This window comes from Psammomys obesus, unplaced genomic scaffold, assembly GCF_907164565.1.
Source record: "Psammomys obesus unplaced genomic scaffold, mPsaObe1.curated_primary_1811, whole genome shotgun sequence".
Classification (NCBI taxonomy): Eukaryota; Metazoa; Chordata; class Mammalia; order Rodentia; family Muridae; genus Psammomys; species Psammomys obesus.
The window spans coordinates 3,081,258-3,098,822 of NW_026596225.1; the positions used below are offsets into that span (position 1 = coordinate 3,081,258).

The 17,565-nt window shown below is 39.3% G+C and overlaps 1 protein-coding gene across 1 annotated transcript in view; it reads right to left on the minus strand.

Annotated features, from left to right (window-relative positions):
• LOC129668064 (histone-lysine N-methyltransferase, H3 lysine-36 specific-like) overlaps positions 1 to 17,565 on the minus strand; it is an 85,481-nt gene that overhangs the window by 14,816 nt on the left and 53,100 nt on the right. The window contains exons 8-11 of the mRNA XM_055595816.1: positions 15,659 to 15,768; positions 10,870 to 10,948; positions 3,926 to 4,044; positions 2,883 to 3,026 (exon numbers count right to left, since the gene is read on the minus strand). Coding sequence (XP_055451791.1) covers positions 2,883 to 3,026; positions 3,926 to 4,044; positions 10,870 to 10,948; positions 15,659 to 15,768 — 452 coding nt within the window. The remainder of the gene's footprint in view (positions 1 to 2,882; positions 3,027 to 3,925; positions 4,045 to 10,869; positions 10,949 to 15,658; positions 15,769 to 17,565) is intronic.

Here is a 17,565-nt window from a genome sequence, read left to right on the forward strand (position 1 = left end):
ACTTCTGGCTTCCACCAGGCATAGGTAAACATAGGCATGCACACACACAGTCACAAAATACAAACCAATACACACGTGTACCACTCCAAAAGAAAATGTACATGTTCAGCACAGACTCGGTCATCAAGTATGTAGGAAAACGTTAGGGAGAAAGGTTTCAGGTGTTAATGGAGTAGAAATTATTCTCAAATATTTGAGTCTCCTGTTACCTATTACTTCCAAATAAATCCTGGTATATAATAGACGGTCAATGACAGTTTTCATACATAAGTAAATTTGCATTCAGTTTAAAATATGACATTTTCAATTACAGTACAAACTGAATACGGTTTTCCAAACTAACTATATGGTTTACTCCTAAGTTAGGACAACCATATCATTTTACCTTTGAACTGGACACTTAAGAAAAAAAGTGGTACAAATAAATTATATTCAGACAACAAATGTACACATGTCAAATCAGTCCAGCCTGGACCACGTTAGTGACCATCTCTTCTGGCCCACTCACAGCTGTTGGATCTGAGGTATGACTCCATGCTCAGCCTGAATTTCTTTTGTAAGGTAGGGTCCCACTGGGTAGCCCTCAATGGCTTGGAATTTGCTATTTAGGTCGTTGATCTGCTCGCTGAGGTCTGCTTTTTGCTTGCTGTCTTTTATTAGCAGACATTCCCGTACCTCAAAAGGAGTGACAACTATTTTTTAAAAATAATCCGTGTAAAATGTAATCACAATCTGAATTGTCTTATCAATAACTAATTGAGCGAAAGTGCTTTTCAGTATTAACGCTGCATTTGGAAACTAGTCCAAATATGGAAAACTTTTTTTTTTTTTTTTTTTTTTGGTTTTGCTTTTTCTTTTTGAGACAGGGTCTCACTATGTAACACTAGCTGTCCTTTGGAACTCTCTTTGGAGACCGGGTTGGCCTTGAACTCCACAGACATCTGTCTGCCTCTGCCTCCACAGTGCTGCAATTGAAGGTGTGTAGCACTATAGCAGGATCAGGGAAACATTCCTACAGTAAGAGAGAAAATGAATTTGCAAAGACAGTGAAATTATAGTTGTCAAGGTAACACAGTCTGGGGCTGCGTTTACTTTTTGGTTGTTTCAGTTAAAAAAATAGGGTTCAGGCAGGGTGAGGTCACAGCAGGCAGATACCTGTGTGTTTGAGGCTAGCTGGGTCCACATAGTAAACTCCAGGCCAGCCAGAGCTGCACAGTGAGATCCTAGTTTAAAAACAAAAGCAGGCAGGCTTGATGAAACACGCCTGTAACCCTAGAGTCAGAGGCTAGCCTGGTCTACAAAGAGAGTCCAGGACAGCCAAGGCTACATAGAAAAACCCTGTCTCAAATATAAGATAGATAGATAGATAGATAGATAGATAGATAGATAGATAGATAGATAGATAGATAGATAGATAGATAGATGATAGATAGAGATGGATGGATGGATAGATAGATAGATAGATAGATAGATAGATAGATAGATAGATAGATATAGATAGCTAGATAGCTAGATAAAATGAAATAAAATGACAACAAAATAAACGCAGCAGCAGAGGAAGTGGACCAATCAATAAGGTGCTTGCCTTGTAAGCATAGGACCCGAGTTCAAGCTCTCAGCCTACATTAAAGGCTGAGCATCCCAGTGTGTTTACAGCATCAGTAGTGCGGTGACGTAATTTCGATTTCAGAATTACAATATTAGTGTATCAATATATCAAAATTACAACCTCAGTGTATCAATGTATAAAATATCAATATATCAGAATCACAGGCCCTGTTTCAAACAAATAGTGTTGGTCAGCTGAGGATGTCCACTCAACGCTGCCCTCTGACACCCACATATTATGTCCACCTAGACCTGCACACTTACAATCACATTTTCATAATGTCAGCCTTTAACAACTTGTATAGGGAAATCAAGAAACTGGTAACTTATAGGGCCACACAGCCATCAACAGTAGCACACGGTGACAGACATCTCAGCAGTAGCACACGGTGACAGGGCTCAATATAAACTAGGTTTGGGTCCAGGACGCATGTGACTACATGATACTTTGTGTCCTGTGTCGTTCAGCTTCCTCATATGCAAAATGAGGATAATAAAAAACTCTACTTAAATGATATAATATTTATAAATTAAAAGGCTTAGTCTTCTAATTTATAAACGTGGTAGCATACACTTTTAAACCCAGCTCTTTGGAGGCACAGGCAGGTGTATCTGTGTGAGTTGGAGGTCAGCATGGTCAACAGATTGAGTTCAGGACAGCCAGGGCTACACAGAGAAACCCTGTCTCAAAAGACCAAAGGGAGGCTGGGAGTCTAGAGAGTGAATATTGTACAAATATTCACCAAATAAAAGAATAACACTGAAAATTATAACAACCCACAAAACCTTCCTAATTAAAGGAAAAAAATCCATTGAGTATGGGGGTACACACTTAAAATCCTAGTACTTAGGAGGTGGAGTCAGAAGAACAGAGTTCAGGGCCTGCCCAGGCTATGTGACACTCTTTCAAAAATAAAAAACGAACCAACCAAATAAAACAATCCCAAAAGAAAAGATGAAGGAAACAAGGAAGAGAAAGAGGAGGAGGGACTCATACTCTGACAGGTAAAGGACAAGAAAATGATTTCTCACGAAGTAACAATAGATGTCACTCTACTTCATGGGGAATATACTGATGGGCCAGGAGGACAGACTGTACCCAATTATTTCCTTCTCTTTGCTCTTCAAAGGAGATAATGAGCTACAGCATTAAAGAGACTCCTTAGAAATCATCCATCAGAATTTTCTCTAACCAAGACAAGATTGTTAGGGAGAGATAAAGGGGGTTTCTCAAAAAGCACACATGCCACAAAAATAGGAGACACATCTCCTACCTGACAAACATTCTCCTTCAGAGCTGCTCCTCCACCTCGCTCACCCTGCAACTTTTTAGATACAGACATCCCAGGGTCGTGTTCCACACCCTCTTCAAGAATATCCTTGGGGCTGGCAGCAGTCCTGTGAATCATCAGTTCTCCCTTGCAGAAAAAAAAAGAAAGTCCCACATATGTATTATTGATGTCTCCTCCATCTGACCCCCTCCTCCCTCTGGGCTGCTATTTGTCTAGCCATTAAGCACTTACAGATGTTCAGCCAATCACGCGGGCGGACTGCATGCAATGTTAGTTCTAACCCTGCTGTGATTGGGCGGGTAGTGGGCGCCTCATGCCCTGCCACTAACTGCTCTGAGGCTGTTCCACTGGAACTTTTTGAGCTGTTCCATTTAAAGGTTTCACTAAGGGAGAGAAAACATTCTTAAGTTTATTTGATTACTTATTTGTCCTTCTAAGATCCGTGTTTCCTAGGCAATGCCCCCCTTGGGCATTCTACTCCAGTTAGAAAGAAAACACTCTGCATCTTCAGCTGTGATGCTCATTTACTGCTTCTGATCCTATGTTTAATTCGCATTCAAAAGTCAGAGATAGAGTGCATCAATGCGGCACTGATGCTCTTTAAGACACTGCTTCAAATGTCTTTCAAAAGCTGATGTTTATAAACTTGCCAAATTAAGAAATTGATGGTCAAGAAATATCACCTGGACTGTCCCTCTAACCACAGCAGGCTTAACTTTTATAGGGCACCGTCTAGGCTCCCTCAGATTATTTGGTTACTCAGGCTGTACTCTCTGGTGTTAGAACGACTTCACTCACTAACCCACAGTTACATATATTGCGCCTGCTCCCTAGAGCGCCAGATGTTACCTTTTGACAGGGGCCAAAGCCACAGTTGCAGTATGTACTTGGCTAGGACTGGGCTCTAGATAAGATTTCTTATACCTAATTAATCATCTCAATAAATTGAAGGGAGAGGGATGGGACTTCTAGCGTGAAAAGTTGATTCTCTTTGGAAGGTCAACAGGTGAGGAACTGAGTAATACCTCTGCGCTTGGAGTCTCTTTTGAGGAGTCCTCCTTTTTCACTTTTTTATAGTGCACTCTGGCTGTAACATGCCTCTGTCGTTTCCGTTTTCTTGGCTTATCAAATATCTTGGTAGTGCCTATAACAGGAAAACAAATGTTACCTAACAGCAGGCTATTCATATATATGTCCAACAACTTGTATCCTTAAATTAAGAATCCTTAAAAAATTACAGCAGATTAAAATAAAACCCAATGTAAGAAATTTATTTATGACTAAAATGTCTAGAAAACTTGAACAGATACAGTTTTGTTTGTTTGCTTGTTTTTTGACACAGGGTCTCTTCAGGCTCTAGACCAGGCTGGCTTTGAACTCACAGAGATCCACTTGCTTCTACTGGGATTAAGGTGCTTACCATCATTCCCAGCAATAGTAAGTTTTTATCTTATTAGAAAACCATTACTTAAAACATAAACCTAAAAACTAGTTTATTTTATGTGCATCAGGGTGAAGGTATCAGATCCTTGGAGCTGGAGTTACAGACAGTTGTGAGCTGCCATGCGGGTGCTGAGAACTGAACCCGGGTCCTCTGGAAGAGCAGACAGTACTCTTAACCAATGAACCATCTCTCCAGCCCCAGCTAGAATTTTTTTTTTAAGAATCATAAATACAGTTTTAACTTAATCATTTAAGAGAAGAGTCCCAGAAAGGAAGAAATATCAATAAAATATAATCTTTCAAAAAGTTTTGCTTATTTAATATCTATGGGTGTGGTGGAAAGTATGTGCATGGAGTGCCTAGAAAGCCACAAAAGAATGCTGAAGTCCCCTGGAGCTGAGATTGTATAAAGGCAGTTGGGAATGGCCTTAACTGGATGCTAGAAACCAACTCCAGTTTATCTTGTAAGAGCACCAAGAACCACTGAGCCATCTCCCTGGTCTAGAAGGACTTTCTTGAACTCTATAAAATAAATAACCTTTCATATTGCAAATACTTCAAATGAAATTGTTTTTTAATAAAGTATCCTATTTCAAAGGTTTTTTCTGTAAGGTGAAAAAAATAAAATTTGGTCTGGAGAGATGGTTCAGTGGTTGAGCACTGTCTGCTCTTTTAAGGAACCTGGATTCAATTCTCAGCATCCACATGGTAGCTCACACCTGTCTGTACATCCAGTTCAAGGGATCTGACACCCTCACACCAATGCACAGAATAAAATAATTTTTAAAAATTAATTTAATGTTATGTATCTATTAGGGGAAATTAGTAGGGCCTCACATAAACGGAACAGCAAATATATACCAAAGAGATGACATTAGCCTTTAGTTAGCATGGTTTAAACCAACTCCAGCTAATTATGCTCTGAGCTACACACATACATGTGCACACAAACAAGCAAATGTGTTTATGTGTATAGAATTAAAGCAATTTAAGCACGGTGTGCTGACTATTTACAGCACTTCTAAACTCCCCCAACTTGGGCAGCAGGAGGAGGATCAGGAGGGCAAAGGTCATCCTTACCTATTTAGGAAGTTTGAGGAAGCCTGGGTTACATCTTTAAGGGAAAAAGGGGGAGTAGCATGGTGGTGTACACCTTTAATCCTAGCACAATGGAGGCAGAGGCAAGTACATCTGAGTTTATGGACAGCCTGGTCTATACAGAGAAACCCTGTCTCAAAATTTGTGGGATGGATGGATGGGACATCATGCACATATAAAGATACAAGCAAACATAGAAAGTAAAAGATAAATCTTTCATTTAAAGTAAATCCATTTTATGACAACATGTAGAGGAAATGCACTCACCATGAAGGAAAAATTCTAGTACCTAGGTTCCAGATTAGAGAAAACAATTTCTATCACTACATGTTAAGAAATAAGATGGAGGCTGGGGAATTAGCTCCATAGTAAAATGCTTGCCCTGCATGCATAAGGACAAGGAGTTCCTTCCTCAGAACCCCCGAGAAAGTCATGGTGGCATGTATTTCTAATCCCAGCAAATTAAAGCAGGAGGCAGGAATGGTGGTTTACACATGTAACCCAAGCGCTTAAAGAGGGTACAGAAAGAACACTATTGTGTGTAGCCAGGCTCAGCTACATAATAAGTTCCACACAAGCCTGAACTTTTAAGTGTAAGACCTTGTCATAAAGAAAGCAGAAAATAAGTCAAAAAAGAATTAATATGGAAACAGGTAAGATTTTTCTCATGAGGACAGGAAGACATCGCCCTACATTTTGAGACTTAAATTAGGATTATTTAGTGCTAGTATACCTTTTAACATTCAATAATAAACAATAAATATATAATCATCTGGCAGAACATAGAAGACATTCTGGTTATTTAAAATTATTTTCTATAGGGACAGTAAGGGGAGGATAAACAGGCATCTCATAAGGTATCTTATGGCATATACTAAGTGAGCTACATCGCCAACTCAGGAGAGCCTTTTCTCACAGGAACTCAACAGACACTCCCAAATACTTGCCGGGGCTTACAATACAGAGCCATTAATGTTGTTGTAAGGGAAGGATAAACAGCCATAATGTGATATAAACACTAAAATTTTCTCCTGTAACTGTAAAGTTTCTCCTGTAACTTCCTAAGACTGTGGCTGTCTTAGGAAGCAAGGTCTGAAAACGTAGTAAGCCTTGCCACTTCCTATATTAATCCTGAAGCCTACCTCACTGGGGAAGTGTTCCTGCTACTCCAGGATTTCTCAGAGACATCTTCCTGGGCCCAGACTGGGCTAAGAGCTTCCAAGGGTTTCTTAGGAATTCTGGAAAATACCCTGAACCCTGGCTGTGGTGACACTCACGGCAGATGGCTTGCTACAGACATTTAAGAGCTATGTACATTTGCTGCATTCACATTCACGAGTGTTCCCCTCTTTGTTTGGCCTAGAAATATGTGGCTATGTGGACCAGGCCAGCTTTGAACTAACAGAGCTCCAGCTGCTCCTGCCTTTTAGGTATGCTTAAGAATGTTCACCAGCATACATGTTCTTTCTACCTGGTGTGTGCCGAGATGACAGCTCTCTTAGAGATGGAGGGGAAGGGTTGGTAAGCTGCCCTCTGTGGGTACAAGATCTAACAGAGTGGTAAGTGTGTTTAAAACGTTGCTACCTCTCCAGTTCATTTCCATCATTTCCCCTAATTTTAAAGTGTTCAGACCCAGAATTATAAAATGCAAAAGTAAAATATTCCCATCATCTTTTACTTTAAAACCCATCTGAATGAGTGAACTATTATATATCTTTATAAATGTAATTGGAATTGTAGACAGATTTTGAAATCAGAAGTATTTTAAACTTGCTTGCTGTATAGTACTCCATTTCCACACTGTTTGAACTGTTTTAGGTTGTTTTATCTTCTGCTATAATCCGTGCTGCAATTACAAGCTTGTCATTAGAACAATTTTTCTGGTGTTCTAGAAGAGGGCCTTACACTGTGGTGCAGGCAGACATCACACTAACGGCAGCCCTTCTGCTGAAATCTCCCAGAGGCGTGTGCCGTTGCCTGCTCATATGCATGGAGACGGAACATGCAGTGGTTCTCACACACTAGGTAAGCACTCTGTGCACTGAACGCTGCCTGTTATCCCTCAGCCTATGATCGTAAAATGATCAGGGTTTTACACAGCACAGGTCTGTAGTCTCAGCCTGCATACTCAGGGAGGTCCTTAGACAATGCTCTCAGGAGTCACTGCAGTTCGTCGTTGGGATTATTGACCTCATGCTCTGTAGGGCTCTGTAACTGTGGAATTTTGATTTACTAAGACAAAGACTGGATGTGAAAATCATGACCTATACTTATACCTATGGGATAATTTAATAAGCATTTTAGACTGATGTCTATTCCAGCACTTGGTAGTATAATTTGTTTGAATACCAGATATAAATATTTCTAATACAGTAGCAATGATGTATGCAGTATTTAAAAATGATTTGCACCTTTAAAAACATTCTATCATCAGCTAACAAATGATGTGAACATGCCCAGCAATACAAAATTCTCATGAGCATGTAGGTGCAGACATGCTATGGCACACATACGAAAATCAGAGGAGGGCCCTAGGGATCAAACATACATTATCAAGATATAGAGAAAGTGTGTCAACCACTAAAGACATCTTTCCTGAAATCTTTTTTTGTTTGCTTGTTTTTGTTTTTCAAGACAGAAGTTCTCTGCATAGCCTTGGCTGTCCTGGACTTTCTCTGTAGACCAGGCTGGCCTCACAGCGATCCAACTGCCTCTGCCTCCCTGAGTGCTGGGATCAAAGGCGTGCAACACTATGGCTGGCTATAATTTTGTTGCTTTGTTTTGTGAGACGTGGTTTTTCTGTGGGCCCTGGCTCTGTAAACCAGGCTGGCCTGGAACTCATAGAGAGCACCTCCTTCTTCTACCTCCCACATTCTGGGATTAAAGGCATGTACCACCACACTCCATTCCTGCAATCTTAATTCATTTAAAACACTTTATACTTCAAACGAATGAGCAGTTGATATTAAAATCACCAACTTAGAGTGTGATTAACATTTGTCTGAAAATAATCACATTACGTAGTAAAAAAAAAAAAAAAAAAAAAAGATGGGTTAACTCAAATGGGTGTAGGTTGCCTGTAAAGAATGATTAATTAGCTGGATATGGTGGCATACGCCTTTGATCCCAGCATTTGAGAAAAAAAGACCAGTGGATTTCTATGAGTTCTAGGTCAGCCTGGTCTAAACTAAGTTCCAGGCTAGCAAAGGATACACAGTGAGATCCTCTTTCAAAAACAGACACTTCACTGTCCAGTTTGTATACTGTGCAGTTCTTGATTTTGCAGAATGGGGATTCTCCTCTGGGTATCAGGAATTACCTCTAATGGCAACTCTGGCTGCAGGGACCAACTTCACTCTGAACTGCTAGATCTCATCTTACTGTTTCTGCTTAACATTCTTGACGTTCTTTTTGTTTTCTTATTTTTCTAGACAGGGTCTCATTACGCAGCTCCGACTGTCCTGGAACTCACTATGTAAATTAGGCCTCAGACTCAAGAATCTGACTCACCTGTCTCTGCTTCCCAAATGCCAGGATTAAAGGGTACACTACTATACCAGGCCTTTGTGTTTAACCTTTGTGTGCTCTAATTGTGAGCAAATCTGTATCTATTCTAAAAGTACTAAAATCGGGGGGGATCTTTAAGAAATTAAAAAGTTCTAAGACATTTATGCTAGTTAATCAATGAGACTATTATCAGTGCTACAGAAGCTGGACTTGGTGAAAATGCTTTTCAAATTTCAACATTTGGGAGGCAGAGGCAGGCAGATCTTTGTGAAGCTAGAAGACAGCTAGTCTGCAGTCAGTTTCAGTACAGACAGAGATATATAAAGACACTCTGTCTCAAAAAACAAACAAGATGGTAACAGCTATATCATTAGAACAAAAGAAACTACTGTGCACGGTCAGTCTGGTCTACAAAATGAGTTCAAAAGCCAGACAGGGCTACAAAGTGAGACTACAGCCTTTAAAGACAATTCAATGACAGAAGAATGAAATGGAGAATTCAAGCAGGAAGTTTATTGCATGTTAGTCAGCTTCACAGTGCTAGAAAGCCCCTCCACATTGTTAGGGAAGCTCCATAAACTGGAAACAAGATGTGCACGCTGGCGCAATGCTGGCGTAGTACTGGCGTGTCTACTTTACTAGCGGGGGAACCAACCACTTTTGAATGGCTTTGAGGGCTGCTCCCCCGAGGGGAAAGCTGGTGCTACTAAAGCCAATCAAAAGCCCTTGGCTGGGAAGAGAGGGGAGAACACCTGGTTTGTTGTTTTGTGCTGCATGACATGTTGCCAAGCTACTTTCTAAGTGTCTACATTTATAGCCATAGCTCAGGCTCAGTGCTGCTTTGAGCCTTCAGCAGAGATTTTTCTTGTAGTGGATAGTGGTAAATATAGACACTTAAAACAGGTCAAAGTGCAGAGAATAAGCTGCTGCTGAGTAGCCTGCCCTAAATCCGACACCTACATCAACCTCACCAAAGATTCAGAAAAGGATGTTGTTAAACTCTGCCTTCTAGATAGGAGCTGTTATATTCTTGAAACCCTACATCTCCAGGCTGTGATGGAGCCTGGCAACAACCCGTTCTGGGCTGGGCTGGGGAGGGGCTTAGGAGAGTTTCACATTTCCCCAAGGAAACACTGGCAGCTTATATTAGCTGAGGGGAAAGGAGCAGGATCTTTTCATTGGAATAGGTACTAGTGACTTGTCCATGTTCCAGTCAATAATACCCCAGCTATGCTCATGCAAAATGAGCATAAAAAAATAAAAAACAAAAAATATGAATGCAGGTGAGTGACTTATAGGGAAGAAGTGTTATAGTGGGAAATAGAAAAAAAAGAAAGAAGAAAGAAAAGAAGAGGGAATTTTTTTTTTCTTAAAGAGGCTTACAATGGAACAGTATCAAATAGGCTTTCTTATTCAAGCATGTGCTAACTGACCAATGGTCATTGCTGTACCAAAAGAAACTAAAGACAGATGTGGAAAAAACAAAAGAAAACAAAACCAGAACAATTTGTGAAGGACAACTCAGAAGATTTCATGATTCCCCTCTCAGACTGCACTAGATATTTTCTAAAAAATTATCAAAACTGGACCAATACTATAAAATAATGAAATGCTATGAAATTCTGAGAGTTGGACTACTTAAGAAAATTAAGGAAGAACTCATACTTGACAACTGGTCCAAATATGTCTTTATTAAAATGTAATTTAACTTCATTTAACCAATAACAGCAGAGGACTTAAAAATAGTTATATGGCTGGGTGTGGTGGTGCAGCCCTTAGGCCCAGCACTTGGGAGGCAGAGGCAGACGGATCAGATCTGTGTGGTCTACATAGTGTATCCAGGACAGCCAGGACTGTGGTCAAAAATAAAGTGCTTAAATTTATGTAAGCTTTACTTTTTTTAAATATCAAAATTACTTACCTCCACCAAACTCTTTCAAATGAGATGTGGCACGAGAGTCAACAATAATGCCATTCTCCAAGTGACCAACTTCAAAGCACTGTAAATGAATAAAAAACAAGAGAAATTATTGAGGTATAAAAACTAGTTTTTTACCATCTTATGTGCCAAAATTGAAGACAGCTACTGCTATAGCAACAAGTCCTAGGTTACTCTGGCAATTTCTACCATCAGTACAGTAAGTTAAAGAGCACTCAAGAAGCTGAAGGAGGAGGACCACAAGTTGTAGCTGGGGACTGGATTATAAGACCTTGCCTCAAAACACAAGAAACAAAACAAGGACCACACTGGCTGTGGTGGTTCAAGGTCACCCCCAGCTATAAAGGAAATCTTAAGCCATCCTGGCTAAAAGAGACCCTGCCTCAATTCTGTTTTTATATAATATGCATAGATACATTTAGAAACTTAAGATTTAAATGAAAAACAAACAAAATATTTGATCAAGATCCATGTTTTCATTATACAAGGATCCAATCTTTTTTGTATATTACAATTTAAATATATATATATATATATACATTTAAATTAGTACTACACAAAGTGGAACTGATAAACTTATGCAATAAGTAATGAACACTGAAGAGTAAATGACTCTAAATCATGGAAGAACATGACAGCCTAACACTAAAAATTAAAGTTATTATTAAACCCCAAAAACAGACATGGCGGCTCTACTTGGAAGGAGAAAGGGGACCAGTCAGGGGAGAAAAGGGACACTGAAGGTAAGAGTGGAAGAGGGGAAGGACAGAGAGATATGAGCAATAGAACACAGATCTGAAGATGCTATAATTAAACCATTATTTTGTACCCTAAACTGAAAAGAAATTTAGAGAAAGGAGAAAAAACTATACCTGGCTATAGTCCTCAAATAAATATTCTATTAATATGAAAATAACTCAAAATGGTGCTGTCTTCTGACCACGACATGGCAGTTGTAGGTACAGAGAATTTGCCTAAAATGTAAATAAAGGCTTGGGAACAAGTCCTCAACTGTCCCTCACCCCCACACTGGAAACTCCAAGCACTATGGCACACACCTAACGTTCTAGCATTCAGAAGGTCATGGCGGGAGAATTGATAGTTCGAAGTCACCTTGGAATATCTGCAAAACTTGTCCTAAATAATTAAGTTAGTATATTAATAATTAATAACTTAATAATTATTAAGTTAGTATACAGTAAAATTATGACCTTAGGACAGGATTATAAGACCTATGCTTGCTCCAGCTAAACAAGGGCAGAAATGAAAAAACGCTACGATTTTTAAAAAATATTCTATGCCTTTTTTTCCTTTCAAGCTTATACATAAATATATATATATAATTTTGCATTTACTTATTTTGTGTTGTTGGGAAATGTGTGCAAACAACTATGGGGGATTGAGGAGGTCAGAGGTCAATTTAGAGAGGTTGGATCTTTCCTTCTATCATGTGGTTCTGAGAATCAAATTCAGCTCATCAGGCTTGGCACTAAATCTTTTACTCTCTAAGCCACTTCTCCAACAAGACTTCTAAAGAACCAATAACCAGTCATTTTCAATAATTTTCATGTACCATTTAATGAGAACCAATAGTTATTATTTATTGGTTTAAGAACCAATAACCAGTCATTTTCAATAATTTTCATGTACCATTTAATGAAAACGGATTTTTCACTGTTACTAAAAAGCAACTCTGTAACTGCAAAATCGTGATTTCAAATATTTGAACTTTATAAAGAAATAATACAGCTAAGTCACTTCTAAGGTATTGCACAGAAATATTATCAAAGCAGACCAGTAGTGTAAAAGAAGTAACATAAGTCAGGCAAGATGTTTTCAATTCAGGAGGAAAAAAGGTACAAGCCAACCATGGATATGCATGCCAGCAATCCCAATAGTTGGGAAGCTGAGAAAATAGATCACACATGCATATGGGGCGAGCCTAGCCTATATGTAAGTAAGTGAAAGCACAGTCTAGGATAGAGCAAAAAATCTGTCTTTAAGTAAATAATTACTGGCATAAACTTTATCATGATCATAAAAAGCCTCTTAAAATAAAATTTTCACCTATAAAGAAAATCTCACTCTTGTGGTACAGGCCTAAAATGAAGGTTGCTGGGAAGGATGAGGCAGAAGGTTCTCAAGTTCCAGTGTGCCTGAGTAAATGTGAAGCCAGCAAAGGCAACTTTGTGAGACCTGCCTATACCATAAATTAAAAAGAGGACTGGGCTGGCGCAACAGTGGCATGAATATTATGGGAATAACTAAACACTTTTACATGGATTTAAGGCCTGTTCCATGAGAAGGAATCCATACCTGATATTGTCAATGGGGCCAAGAACCCAAGGTTAGGTAAGTAATGGAATGGTGTTCTCTAGACACAGCAGAGTTGGTACACATATAAAATAAAACTCACAGTATGTGACAGCATGCACAAGCTCAAACCAAGACCAACACTGTGGCACAGAGCAGGGGAGGTAGACATGAAGGCCCACCTCCAGCCAAGGAGCTACTGCATTTGCCTAATGGCTAAGGGAAAATTAGTTTTATCAATGCAGTAACACTTGGTATATCAAACACACTTCAGGATAAGGACCAAGTCAAAGAAGTCAACACAAACCAGTCTCCACGATTTTTTTTTTTTTTTTGTTACTTCCAAAAGTAATCATTTTTGTATGTGAAAGACAGAGAGAGAAACATGAAATTGAATGATTAGGAAAGTGGAGGATAGGTCTAGGAGGACTTAGAGGATAGAGGAATGAATATGATCAACACATATTGTATGAAATCCTCAAAGAATAAATAAAAACATACTTGACAAGCGGGGAAGCGGGGGCCAAGATTGCATTCTGAGCTCTAGGATTAATCCCATCTCCAACCCCAACCCCAGAGACAGGGTGCCCCTTTCTGTAGCCCTGACTGTCCTGGAACTAGCTCTACAGACCAGGCTTGTCTCGAACTCACAGAGATCTGCTGCCTCTGCCTCCCTGAATGCTGGGATTACAGGTGCACGACACTACGCCCGGCTGGTTTAATTTCTAATACTGGCAAAAAGAAAAAAACCAAAACATCTGAAGCCAGCTCATGTTAAGGCTATGCGTTGCCAAACAGCTTATCTTTCATTTTTAATTTTTTTTTTTTTGAGACAGGATTTTGCCATGTAATAGCCTTGGTGGTCCTGGACTCTCTTTGTAGACAAGGCTGGCCATGAACTCACAGAGATCCACCTGCCTCTGGACCCCAAGTGCTGAGGTTAAAGGTGTGAGCCACCACACCCAACCCTTTTTTATTTTTTATTTTTTTGTTTTTTGAGACAGAGCTTCTCTGTGTAGCCTTGGCTGAACTAGAACTCGCCTCAAACTCAGAAACCCACCTGCCTCTACCTCCCAAGTGCTGGGATTCAAGATGTATACCAGCACTGCCTCCAGGTGGAAAACAGTTATTAAATACAGGATCTCAGTTAGATCAAGTGTGCATATTAACACTCTGTAATTTCTCAGGGTTAGGGTTAGGGAACTAGTATACAATGTCCCCATCTCCACCCTGAAATTTTATCCACAAGGGAAATATTTTGAAACTTCCATTTGTATTCTTAAAAATACAAACAATACATGTACTATTTTCTCCTACATACAATATGATAAAGTTAAAATTTTAATTAGGCACATATCAAAACAATATTATACTATGATAAATTATGTTTATGTGTGGTTTCCCTCTTTCTCGCTCTTAAAAGATCTAATTTGTAAGTAGATACTAGAGTTCATTTCTTCTTCATATGTATCTTACACATTAGTCAATCCCTCCTTTGCACATTTATGAACATTTTTCACTGAACATGCTCTTTTACAAGGTTCAATAAAGACTTTCTTTACATAGTATTAACAGTGTCAATCAACTTCCCCCCCCCCTCTGCTGGAAGGGCAGCTGCAACTTCCTATCAGCAGACAATGCTTCTCCAGTAAGTTTTAGAGATTTCAATTCCTAAATCTATGTGGCTAAAAATCTATGATTGCAATGCATGACTTTGTTGTTTGCACCAGATGTCTTTCTAATGGATTAATTACTGTGGCACACTTCTGTGCCATCAACTTGAATACATTTTCTGGTTTATGTGTTCCACCCACAAGTGCAATGTCCTTTCCATTTTAACTGGCCACTTATTACACACGACTGGCTATAATTTCAGTAGTTCAAGGAACAATATCAAGTCTCACAAATTTCTTTCTCTATAATTTCATGGATGGATGCTTCCTTCTTAAAATAGTTTTTAACAAACTCAACATACAATTTGATTTCTTTACAAACTCAAGAACGTTTAACTTTCCACTGAAACGAAGCACTTACCAGTCTTTGTAGCATATCCAAGCTACTAGCATCATCATACTTGCAATTCAGAACCATAAGCAGTCTGAAGGATAACTTGAAAGCAAGCATTGTGATAGCATGAGTCAACCTGGAAACCTACACAGTGACACACACTGAAAGTCTGGACAAGGAGAAGCCATATCCAGGGCATAAGGTTACCAGGTGTCTTCTCCCATTGTCCTCACAAAATATGCACTTAAAATAGAAACTGTGTATTTCATAAATTTGCCATTTAATACTTTCAGAGTACAGTCATTAGTTAGTAGGAACTGTGGAAGGTGAAACCACAGTTAAGGATGGACAACTATGCAGATCAATGTTAAAAATACTACTAAAAATGCAATTTTCTAATCCTGCATTTCGCAAGTTTAAGCCTATTTTAGAACTGTTAAGAATACCATACCTTTCTAGAAAGGCCAAGATCGCCCTTCTTCGGCATAAATCCAGGGTCTAAATCATTGGATTCTAGAAGTTTCTTAGTTGGTTTTCTTTGACGCTTACTTTCATAATTTCCTGAAATGCACATAATTTTCCTTAGATGCTTTAGAGATTGAGCACAAGCTAACTATGAAAAATGAAAATTATAAGAGTCACAATCTTGCTTGCATTTTTTCATACGTTATGAGGAAGGTCCTGGTAAGAATGTATTCTTCTAAAATATTGCTTCCTAAAATACAATAAATATTACTCAATGAATTTACACATTAATGTATGATGAATGTGTGAATGTGTAAAACAGAGAATAAGGGCAAAGTAAAGGGCTGAAGCTCATTTATAGCAATCAGTTGATGGTGAGGATAACAAAGAAAAGTAGAGCTGGATTCTGTGCACAAATGGACCAGGACTATATTTATATTTATTGTGCCCTTGAAAAGGTACACAAAAAGATATTAAGTATAAAAATACCTAAATACCTTTAAAAACTGCTCTGAAAACTTCTATGGAACATGATGGAGCACACATGCATGCCCGACACTTGGGAGGACAAGGGAAAAAAAACTCCGTAGTTTAAGGCCTTCAAGAAAAGTAAAACAAGTTGGGTAGGGTGGTGCACACCTTTAATCCAGAGACAGAGACAGAGACAGGCAGATCTCTGAGAGCTCGAACCAGCCAAGCCTACCTAATGAGTTCAGCATGGCCAGGACGAGAGACCCTCCCTCTCTACCTCTCTAATAAAAAAAAAAGTTAAAACCAATAATCCTATACTATATATTCACAAATGGACATGCGCGCGTGCGCGCGCACACACACACACACACACACACACACACACACACACACACGCGTGTAATACAGTAGGTTCTTACCATTGCTATTCTTCAAAACACAGCTTTCACTGGTCTCGTGGGGTGGCAGTGTATGTAACACCACTTGGTGCCAAGCCCCCAACAACTCAAGTTTGAGCTCAGAGGACAGACACATGGTAGAAGAAACTGACTCCCTGAACACTGTCCTCTCAAGTCCACAAATGTGAGATGACATACTTAGAAACTTGTGTACACACACACACACACACACACACACACACACACACACACACACGCAATTTAAAAATCTTTCAGGGTTGAAGATGTAGCTCAGTGGGTAAGCCCTAGGTTAGATCCCTGGCACAGCAAAAATAAAAGTAACAAATTAAAACAAAAATCTTTTAGATTCTGCCTTACTACAGTAAGAATAACTAGGATATTTTTGTTTATTTTTTGATTTGTCAAGATGATATTTCCCTGTGTAGCCTTCGTTGTCCTGGAACTTGCTTTGTAGACCAGGCTGACCTGGAACTCAGAGATCTGCCTGCCCCTGCCTCCTGAGTGCTGGGATTAAAGACATGTAGCCCACTACCCAGCTGGATTATTTTTTTAAAAGGAAAAATAGCAGTAACTAATGTTGGGAATAGACAGATACTTACTATTTAAATGTAAAGACATAGGAGAGTTCTTCCCGTTCCTTGGCTGACTGTAGTAACATTCAACAACCAGGAGGTGACAGAAATAGTACATTTAGAAGTAACTCTCCCCAGGTGACATAATAAATAAGAAACTGAGAAATAGTTGGAAACGAACTTCAAGGGGATAGTAAAACTTACTAGATGCCTACTGTGTTTTCCGAATTTTAATGTTATACACTGCTTCTTTTTGTGCTGTTTTAAGGGTGCACCTGGAGGCCAGAGGTCAGTTTTGCATGATGTTCCACAGAAGCCATCAACCTTTTTTTTCCAAGACAAAGTCTTGCACTGGGGTCAAGGACCTAATTACACAAGGCTGTATCTGTCTCATGGCGTTACAAACATGTACCCTACACCTGGAATTTTAA